The 11,707-nt window shown below is 33.2% G+C and overlaps 1 protein-coding gene across 1 annotated transcript in view; it reads left to right on the top strand.

Moving 5' to 3' along the window:
* LOC116337843 overlaps positions 1–11,707 on the top strand; it is a 73,397-nt gene extending 61,690 nt beyond the window's left edge. The window contains exons 11-18 of the mRNA XM_031762774.1: positions 1,510–1,552; positions 7,344–8,031; positions 8,309–8,565; positions 8,656–8,912; positions 9,117–9,279; positions 9,568–9,674; positions 9,839–10,083; positions 10,224–11,707. Of these exons, the coding sequence (XP_031618634.1) occupies positions 1,510–1,552; positions 7,344–8,031; positions 8,309–8,565; positions 8,656–8,912; positions 9,117–9,279; positions 9,568–9,674; positions 9,839–10,083; positions 10,224–11,140 (2,677 nt within the window). The 3' untranslated portion in view covers positions 11,141–11,707. The remainder of the gene's footprint in view (positions 1–1,509; positions 1,553–7,343; positions 8,032–8,308; positions 8,566–8,655; positions 8,913–9,116; positions 9,280–9,567; positions 9,675–9,838; positions 10,084–10,223) is intronic.

Genomic DNA, 11,707 nt, shown 5'->3' with positions numbered 1-11,707 from the left:
GTGTGTGTGTGTGTGTGTGTGTGTGTGTGTGTGTGTGTGTGTGTGTGGTATAAACTCAATTTCACCTTAAAATTTCCCTTCGATTTCGATTCGATCGAGAGAAGTGCATCCGCTTGACCAACTTCATTTTAAAATATCAAAATGTCTTTTTTTTTGTATCTCTCTAACTGGAAAATAAATAAATTTTTTTAAATATCTGAACACGTCGACAAACAAAGCGAAAAAAATTTGTTGGTTGAGTAGATCTTTTTTTTTAAATGCGGGACAATTCGATATTTCTTTTTATCACAAAATTAGAAAAGACAATTACATTTTTGTACCATTGAAATTTGAAAACTCTTCTATTTCGCATTCGATCAGACTGAGGTTTATACGGTACTCTTGATGATTTTTTTCAACAGAGATATTTATGTGGGTGCTCATCGAATTATATACTAAATCGATTTTTAAGCCCATTTAATAGACCCTCCATGGATCGGTACGAGCATTGATTATTTGATTGACAGATCTCAAATCTGTGTGCACAAGACGACCGGTATTGGTACCGGATTTATGTGATTCATAAGAAATAGAGAGGAAATCGAATAAAATGTAAAATTATTTTCAAACAAATAAAAGTGGAAGGAAAAGTATTGAATTACGTTAAAGATGGAAAGAAAAACGCATGTGCTACGCTTGCATGTCAAAACAGATGGTGTTCACTTCTCTTTTGAGTGGCAATTTCTTGCCATCCATGCGATAAATCTAACGTATATGTATCAGTGGTGCTGATTTTGTCGCTTCTGTATTTATATAATTTGTATTTCTGTCTCTTACATTGGCTCAAAATATGGTCGATATATATCCACACAATGAGGTGACTCAAATGTTGGAAATAAGATAAAAACTCTTCAATTAACTTTTCTGTTTCAAAGCATCCATTTGTAATATGTGATTGACATTATACGCAATAGAATGGTAATAAAACAGTCGTAAGATCGATGACAAACGCAATGAGGAAACTTGAAATTCGTTATACTGTATATATCATATATACACAATTTTATCAATAATAATATGGAATAGACACGACAAAAAGATGGAAAGAAATAGAGAAAGACTTGCGTGATAGATCACTATAAAATGTAAACATTTCAATTTCGTTTTGTGATTTTTTTGTTGTGCGTGGGAATGTGTACTGTATGCATACAATTATCTCTATAAATAGATGACATCAATTAAATTCGATATTCAATATTTTTTGAATCTTAACCAATGACATTAAATAATTTATAGTCTGATATGATAGTAGTGCTTTGATGTAAAATGGCAGATGCGATTTGATTGCAATTACGGTGATTATGTTGTTGTGCAAGTAATTATTTGAAGTCTAAAGTATATAGTGAAAGACCTTGCATGTGTGTGCATCGCGACCACTTATCAAAGCGCAATTCTATTATATTTATCTCTGTAAATGTAATTCAATTAAATTCTAATGCTTTTGCTTCTGTTTTTCTTTTTACATTACAGTTGTACCACCGGCAATGAGACCCGCGTGCCTGTCCCTCATTTAGTGAGTATATATATGCTTTTATTGTAGTAATCTATCGGTAATAATCAATGAATAATGATGAATGTCGATTTCATTAAGGTTTATTGCCCGTATAAATAAGGAGATTTGAGGCAATCGTTACGTTTATACTGCAATCTGTTACATTTCTTTTTTAACTATTTGATTTATTCTTTCACCTGATAAGATATTAAATTCAAAGTATCTGACGGTAATAAATTGTAACATTTCTGTTAATTCTAAGGTCTTCCATTTTTACATTCATTTCGAATTAGCAGTGGCGATAACATTAGAGTTATTGATCTCAATTTATTGCAATTGCTTCGATCTTTGCACGAAGCACAGTCGATTTTTTTATCGTTTGAATCGAATGGCACATCTGATTTACATAGAGAATCGAATCAATTGACCTCTCTTATTGAATTGGTTTGCGCGCATGTATGTATGGGTGTGTGCAAAACCATTCTCATAATTCACACATGAATTTGATCATACATCATTTGATGAGTATATGATCGATGTTATTACTTTTTCTTTCAAATAAATTCACAATTTAAAAAGAACTTTGGTTTCGTCCTGACATTTCGTAAAATCATCAAAATTGAGTTTCAAAAGTAACAAAACAAAAAAAACCCAATGACTTTTTATTTCTATTAACCATCTCTATTTATATCAATCATGATGATTTTCCGATCTTCTTCGCCTTCAAAAAGAGAGCAAGAGAAACCAAAAACCATGTTTATGTTTACAAAATGATTCTTTTATTCTCTTTTCAAATAGATATACTGATACGAAAACATAAATAATGGATTCAATTTTTTTCTCATCTTCTCTCGATCCTCTACAACTTAACATTTCTGTCGTTTTTTCCCATCTATAATTCTATTTTCAGTTCTTCTTTTTTTTTCAAGCTATAATTACATTTAGTTGTGCATTCAAAAATAAATTGTGATGATAAATTCCAGGAAGAAAATTCATCGTGCTTCTTCACAAACATTTTTCCTCAATCACTCTCTTTTGAAAGCAGTGTGTAGTGTGGTGGAAGAATATAAATGCCTTGTTTTTCTTTGATAAATTTGTGCGCGGCAATGAATTGCACTCTCTTTCATAATTTCTTTATACATCATTCATTACCAAAAATTTAAAAATGTGAACCGAGCGGAACGATGTTGCGTTTTTTGTGCGCATCGGGTTTTTTTTTCTCTCTCTCTTTAATTTTTTACCAGTCCATCGCTCGAAACACCAAGCTCAAAAGTTCATTGGCATTCAGGCTACCCCAGAGAAATTTATGTTAGAAAATGCTTACATGTGGCAGTGCAACAGACAATATGTGTAATGCATCTTATCTAAGTTAACAAATAAATTATCAGCGCATGTGTAACGCACCACCATCTAAAATCTGTCATGGAATAAAATGAATGCTAAGCCCTAAGCGCAAACGAAATATTTCGAAATGACATATTCTATTTATAAATATATTTCGGTATACATATATATTTTTCTCGGTTTCCATTTAGATCCCCTCACAGAAACATTCAGTTTTAGAAACATTTATTAAATGTCTATATCATGGCAGAATCGGTTATTATCCAGACGTTTACATTGTCTCGGAAAGATGGAAAAGAGTGCTGCAACGATATTTGAGTGTCAACCAAACATACATCAAAATGCCTCTTGACATGCTTTTAATAAGATTTTATCCTTTGTTAATCCAAACTTAGACGTAATGGCTCAGACACAGATTCATTTAATTTCGGATTTTGTGACGGCAACACAGAAAAACTCAAATGTCTTCATATTAAAAATGTGAAAAATATTGTGGAACAAAAAAAAAATAATTACGACGAAATAAAAAAATAAAAAATAAAACCAAACTTGATTTCATAAAACATATTGCCGAGAGAGTAACGAATAAAAAAAACCAACACACTTTATGTGGTTGACACAAAAGAATTTTCCAAATGCTTTGGATTTATTTCATATTGTCGCTGATTTCTTTTCAGTGTAAATGCACACAGCACATGTTAATTAATTTCGTATTTCCGTTGTTAAACATTTTAACGATTCGTCATCATCATCATCTAGACATAAACTGTAATAAAACTTTTGACAGTTGTCAAAATGCATGAAGATAAATGTATAGTGCACGATATTAATCCAAGAAGTCATCCTTATTGTTATGATGTGTGCCATAAAAAAAAAACTTTAACTATAATTGGGTAAACATTGATCGTTTTTGCTATCAATCGTTTATTACGTGAAGTGTTGACGCTTTCAGTTCATGACTCAAAGCATTGGCAGAGTTTTTGTCAACATTTTTTTTATGATATCATTGAATTGAAAGTGAAATCGATGTATGGACCATCATAAAGCAAATTGAATGGGTAGGAAAAAATTACATAAATGCGTTAAGATTTCGCTATCCTTGTATATCATAATATATGCAGTTGATTTGAATTTGTCTTTGAGCATACTTTAATGCTAAATAGGCATTAATATGCTACTGTTCTAAATGGGCATTAATATGAAAATGAGAAAAACGTTTCATAAAACGATATAAATTTTTCGATAATTAGGAGCCCGTATTAATGAACATTTATCTTTATCCGCTTTAAACACAAATATAAATGAACGATAATGAGTATTTTGTGTTAATTAAATGTCTTCAAAGCGGAAAAATGTAAATATTCGTAGCATCCAGATAGCAAATGGTTTAATGGCTCAATGTCTATCTATCTCTACACATACAAAATAAATAAACAATTTGTGTTTTTATGTCTATTTTAACATAATATTATGGGCCGACGTTGAATGGCATAGAAACATGAAATGAAATTTACATGATGCAACAACAATCGAACATTTTCGAGCATGTCTAATGGCCACTTATCCTAGTGAGAAATCAATAAAAATTCTTTTCGTTAGAACAATGGAAAATAATTTTACCGAAATTCAAGAATTCGTGTAAGAAAGCACCGCTGACGCCATTAACTGATAAATTGTCGATTCGTAGGGAATAACTAAAATTCCATTCGATTCATTTTTTTTTCTCCATTCATATGATCACGGCGACGATTCCCTTTTTTTTTAAAGAAAAAAAAGAAAAGAAAACCCACACCATTTGTTTTTTAGTGTGAGCCTTACTATATGTTTTTAAAATAACCAAACATTGACCGATATCGATCAACTTGAGATGCAATGTGTAGATGCGATACAGGTTCAAATGTGTTTGATAGATCGACCACCCATCGTCATACAATGTGCTCGTGGAACCACATGAGCTGAGAAATAATCACACGAGCGCAAAGAATGCGCGCATGATAAGGTTGAAATAAAAATTACTTGTATCTGAGCGAGAACAAAAAAAGAAACAGCCAAAAGAAAAAAGATCCAAACAAAAATTTCCATTGTTTTTGTTTGTCGGTATTGATTAGGTCGGAACATTCTTTGTCCGAAATTCATCCGAATCAATAAATATTTTTTTAAAGGCAAAAGTAAGTGTTATGGGCGCAAAGTCTATATGGCGGTTCATTCAATTTTGTTTACATTTATCGACCGGACACATGTGTGCACGATTCCATTGCCACACGATATGCGTTGTTATTCGATGTTGACCTTAGAACAAATAAAAACTTTATCTAGATTGGTATCAAACATTCGATTCAAACTTTTCTGAAGAAAAATCTATGCGCATTTCTATAAAGTCATCACAACTTATTATATTAATAAATAAATAATTGTTGTTCGATTACTTTCTGCCTGTCAATTGTTTCTGTCTATTTTGTTGACATTACATTCAGGGTGCACAATTTTTTTTAATCAATAGTATCTTATCGTAGCGATTTGTTCGTCTATTAACGATAACCAAATAACTATTTATTAAGCGTTTTATAAATCGATTTACCTTCTCTGTCTATTGCACACCTTATACAATTTGATACATTTTCCCTCCACTTTCTTCGCTTTCTTTAAACGAATCAATGCACACAAGAATTTCAAATATCGCCGTCAATATCAAATGCGAAAAAGGTATGAAGAATCCAGATGTGCCAACAGAATTTTGACCCATGAAGACTGCAAAAAAAAACCACACAAAAAAATTGTACTCGATGGAAAACTGCCGATGATAACAGAAAGTCGGTGTACGGCGTACGTATGTGTACTAATTGTACGAGTCGATAGCCAAGACAATGTTTATACGTATTGAACAATTCAATGCCATCTCATTTTTTTTTTTTTTTTTTTGATAAAACAAGCTATACCTCATCAAAATTGAAGGGGAAAGAAAGAGATCGCGCTTGACTTATTATAAATACTGAATTTTTTTTAGAAGAAAAAAAGTTGAAGAAAAAAACCATTTACGAAGCAAATACGATTTTGATTTGTATTTAATACCAAATCGGCTTTCGCATACAAAGTATTGAGTTTGCAATGTACGTATGTGCTTGTGCGTTCGCCTTATTGGTGTTGAGTTTTATCAAATACACACACGTATCGCATACAATCAGAGCATTTTTGGTTGGAAGCAAATAAGCCGATTCAAATGATGATATATCAACAGTAGCATACTACATGCCACCACCATCGTAAATTCACCATTCATTTAATAAAATGAAGGAAAAGAACACGACTTAATTTTGCTGGCACTTTTCACACGAAAATTAAATCGCACCATCGTTCACAATTTACCATTCGGGTGTTTTCACTCGGAGCGTTGCTTTTGTTTCAATTTATATTTCTTATAAATGAATAAATCAAATTCAAAAAGTGTGTTTCCCTGTAATCGTAATTAATTTTTGCTGTTTGTGCACATTCATTCGAATGAATTTGCAGAAAACGAAGAAAATTCAGTGGAAAAAAAGCGGCAACGAAGGGAAGTGCGAAACGAAGAGAAAAAGAAAAGTGTGCAAAATACGAACAGCGCAAATATCATTTGCACCGTACACATTTAATATATCTTATTTGATTTTTAAACGGTATTTGCTTGATTTGCGTTCATTACACGCGATGTGTTCAATAAAAAGATTTATACGAAATAAAATAATATACCAGAAGTTCTTTGGTCTGTTGCAAGTTTATTAATAAAAAAAAAACACGGCAACAACCACCAACGTACTCACTGAGCTGTCTTTGTGCTGGAGTGGGCTGGAACCGCGATTTTTGCCAATTATCGCATTTTTGAGGGGATCAAACAAGATTGCAGTGGTTTAGCGGGTGGCCGCACAACGAGGAAACAACGCTGGATGTTGTTCAATTTTTCGTTGTTCACCGACAAAAAAGAAGAATATCATCTTCTGCGGTTCTTTTTTTCTGATTGAATCAAGACATGAAGGGAAAGTACATTGTACAGGTAGATAATATTCAGAATCATGTCACGTTTGTGTATAGTGTTAACCATATGTTATCAATTGTGTGTGGACGCGCGCGTCTAAGTGAGAAACAATGCATAGTGACCACTTTGGCTGTTGTTTTTTTTTTTAATTATGAACAAAAAAAATGTAACCAGGAATTTTTGTTGATATCGCGATCGACTTGATAATTGATTTGCGCAATACGTCAATAAATTTATGTTCTATAATAAAATCTATATTGTTGTATAATATGATATTATTATTAATAATCAGATCGATCGAATTATCGTTATCTCCTTCGATTATTGATCAAATTATTTGCTTATAAATCGACATTCCTCTGAATTTAATTACTCATCGATTGCCAAAAAAAAAATTGTTATGACCATTGCAACACATATGTGTCATATGTTTACAAATTTGTTATTTTGTTGTAATTCCAGACACCACAAATGAGGGCCGTATCAAGTCCATCACTATGTGAAAATCCTCTCGATACGGTTAAATGTTCAAAGAAACCTCGACGCGACGAAGTTGTACAAACCGTTGAAACACATCCACCGATAAGCAATCCAACATCGACGACCAGTGTTTTACAAAAGTTTCGAAAAACATTTTCGAATTTAAAAGGAAAATCATCATCGATTGGTTCGAATAATGGTCCACTTGGTCCAGTCAATGGTTCAAACCATGTATCAAACAATTCATCGATCGGATCGATAAATAGTAATAATACACATTCAATGATTAGCACGACAAATCCATCATTTGATAATGCTGACATAATAAAATATCGCTTCGGCCCATTGATATGGCGGACGAGTAAAGAGCGTCGTAAGACGAAACATCATCGTCGTGACAAATGCAACAGTGGCGATTCCGGCATTCAAGTTGAATTGGAAAATGATGAAAATGTATCAAATGACGTGACCGACTGTTTGGATGCATCGCCATCATTTAATGTACGTGTTCGTCGCGCCAATTCAGCAAAGATTGCGTCCAATTCAATGGCATCGGCAGCTAAAGCACGAGTTTTAAAGCGAAACGATTGCGGTTCCGACAAACTATACTTAACAACAATTCCGGGTCGTTCACTCAGCCAACCATTCGGTCTAAATCAAATCGCACCATGTAAGTAAAACATTTGTCACTCTTTTTTGTATATGTTTTTTTTTTTTTTGGTTTTTCGTTTCTTGTTCGCGAGCTCGTATGCATTGCTTCCTTTTGCACAAAATTTTATTTAATTTTTTTTCAATGTTCACATCTACACGTCATGTGCGGTGCATCAAAGTGTATCTATATGAAAGAAAACGAAACTGAAACAAAAATAAATACTTTCGTTTCCACGAGTCCATTGATGCAAAACATTTAAAATACTGTACATTTCTTATAACAATGAATGCTATAGATGCCGATGATAGTGACACTGACACTGAAGCCATTGCAATGGAAAATGGTATCGATCAACAAATTGTATACGCTGAAGTGTTGTACACATTTAAAGCGGTCGGTGCTGAAGAGTTAAGCCTAGAACGTGGTGCGCTCGTTGAAATACTTCGCATGGAATCTGGACCATGGTGGTGGGGACGAATCAAACATGATGCAATTCTGAGTGGACCACAAAATGAACCACGTCAAGGATGGTTTCCAAGAGATTTTGTCAAAGTGAGTGTTCGATTTTTCATTTTCTTTTTCTTGTTTTTTTTTTATGTGTGACATGAATTTTGAAATATATTTTAAATTTTATTGTAATAGGTTATTGAACCATTTCCACGGCCCAATAAAAATGTGAACATTCAACAAGCGAGCATTCAACTACCAACAGATCTTAATAACTGTGATATCGAATATGTTCAAAAACCAATTTCACCAGTTTTATCAAAATCACATGAAATAAATGGCTCGGTGCAACCCAATCAAATGACCAACGAAGCAATGAAGGAGAATGTCATTCGTGAGCTGCTCGAAACTGAAGAAAACTATGTGAAACTATTATCATCGCTATGCATCGGGTAAGTGTTTCATTTTTTTTTCTCTACTTTTATTCTAGATAAATGTTATTATTTTATTCTCGTAAGGATTTTTGTTTTATTAGAGTGCACACGGTACGTGCACGTGTTTATTGCAAAGCATAGTTTTTTTTTCGCAAACAAAGCGTCCAATATACAGGAATTCATATTTATAATAATCAAAACGAACGTTCTCGTCCATTGCAGATATCTGAAAGAGCTCCGACAACATCCAAGCGTTTTTCCAACCGAAAGTTTAATCCTCATATTTTCAAATATTGAAAAGATTTTTCGCTTTCAACAAAAGTTCCTCGATGGATTGCGCTATGGCATCGAGCACAATAAAATTGCTGAGACATTTTTGGAATTTGTAAGTTGTGATTTTTATATTCAGTTTATTGATGATGGGTGGGTGGGTGAGTGCGCGCAATTTCACTTCGAAATATATAGTATAAATAAATGGCAGTGCAATTATATTAAGCACACGCTTAAAAAGTTATAAAACATACTGCTTGCTCGCAATTGATTCCAATTCATGTTGTTATTATAGTAGAAACAATGGAGAGAGAAAGAGAGAGAGAGAGAGAGAGAGAAATGAAAACGAATCACAATTTTCATATGAAAATAAACGAAATAATTTTCTTATTTTCTTGTGCAGCAATCGGATTTTATGGTTTACTCAACTTATTGTAATTCATATCCACGTGCACTGATGGAATTGGAAACCTATACAGGGAATTCGGATGCTATGGCTCTGCTAGAAAAGTATGTATTCAACTTTGATATGCCATTAAGATTGGCAAAATGATTTAAATAAATTTCGTATGTGTGTGTGTAGATGTACACCGTACAAGAATCGTTTAGTTTTCTTCGTTGCTATTTTTTGCCATTTATTTATATTTGTGTTCTTGTTTGTGTTCTTGTTCCAGTTGCCGTACTCAGCAAAACTTACCGGAATTGCCATTATCTGCACATTTACTGGCGCCAATTCAACGCATTTGTCGCTATCCATTGCACTTGAGTGAACTAGTCAAACATTCACCGTCGAAACAGGATCTAATACGAATGCATGAAGAAAATGGTGATCGTGTAGACACCGATTTACTCGATTCGAAAGAAGCATTTGAACAAGCATTGGTGGCTATGAAACGTGTTACGGAAATGGTTAACGAAGGTAATTCGCTTATGCAACTTTTTTGCAGAAAAAAAAAATCATTTTTTTTCCATTCGAATAAAAAAGTATTAACAATGCAACTTCATTCTCTTTTCAATCCATTTATCGGTTTATTTACGAATGTGAATAATCGTTAACAGGTAAACGGCATAGTGAATATTTGTCGCGCATCCAGGCCCGTTTCGACAATTATGAAGGTCCACCAATTAGTGTTCACAGCACACGACTTTTTCTGCAAATTGATGCAATTCGCATGACGCCCAACATCTGGAACAATACGTATACACTATTTTTGTTCGATCGACAATTGATTTATTGTAAAAAGGATTTACTCAAACGTACCAATTATATATATAAGGGTCGAATATTCTTAGATAGTTGCCGTATTCTAAACTTGCCCGATGGCCGAATGTTTGGTCTTACGTTGAAAAATGCGTTGCGTATATTCTGTGAGACGCGAAAAAAATGGCTGGATTTTTGTTTTCGCAGTGGCAGTAGTAAGCTGCGATTTTTGAATACATTATCAGCTGAACGACAATTTTGTGGTCAAAGCTTATTTGTGTCAGAGATAGCTGGCATTGATGATGAAATATTTGATCGTGAATTTCAGCCAAACAATGATTATGCGTGCAGTGATTCACCACCAGGTGGTAGTAGTCCAGATGATGCATCGTTGCATATCAGTGAGCGTGGCATTGATGTGGACAATTTAAACGATTGCCCAGTAACAAATGAAAAACGCAATTTAATTCCATCACCAAAGCATGAGAAATTCAAAAAATCCGACACACTTCCAAAGAAATCACGTAAATTAGGCAAAGAACCAAATCAAATGAGTTTTGATTATCAATCGAATTCGTTGGGACGCAAACGCATTGGAAACTGGTTTCGAAAGGCAAAAAGTACGAATTCAACACCGTCACAAAGTCCAACACATCAACCAATTATTGTAACGTCCGTGAGCTCAGAGGAAAGCTCAACACAAAGTAGTCCAGCCATGGAAGGCAGCCGACTCTCACACAATAACACCAATAAAACGATAACCTCATCATCCTGAGAATACGAGAGCACTCTTTTATAAGAGATATCTACTAAGCGACCATTATTTCTGTAAAAAAAAAAAATAATTAAAGAGCCACCAAAACATTCTTATCATTTATGAAATGGTGACATTATGAAGATTTTCATTCTTGCCAACCTATCGACTCGATTGAATTTTCTCTTTTGTGTTAATATTCCATTGTTTTGTGTTTTTTTCATTTATAAATCACTTTGTTTGCATATTATTATACGATTGTTTAGTATTTATTAACTTTTAGTTATCGTGTGATCATTATTACATATACATCCAAAGCGCGAAGAGAGAGAAAGGGAAAGGGAGAATTTCTTTTGAAATACGAAAATAAATGGAAAAAAATTCCAAAACAAAAAGTATAATGCAAGAAAATATGACTGTTTCAAAGATAAATTAATGAATTTAATTATCTACATTTATCTAAAATAACTTAAAACAAAAATAATCAAGACATATTAAATGAAATTCATTGAATTTAAATAATGATACTAACTGAGAAGAGTCAACGTATTAAACGACCCCATTTAGATGAAACTTAAAAAAAAACAA

Source organism: Contarinia nasturtii, unplaced genomic scaffold (genome assembly GCF_009176525.2).
Source record: "Contarinia nasturtii isolate CC-2019 unplaced genomic scaffold, AAFC_CNas_1.1 Cnas_scaffold_285, whole genome shotgun sequence".
NCBI lineage: Eukaryota > Metazoa > Arthropoda > Insecta > Diptera > Cecidomyiidae > Contarinia > Contarinia nasturtii.
This window is presented reverse-complemented; position numbering and strand designations above follow the sequence as displayed.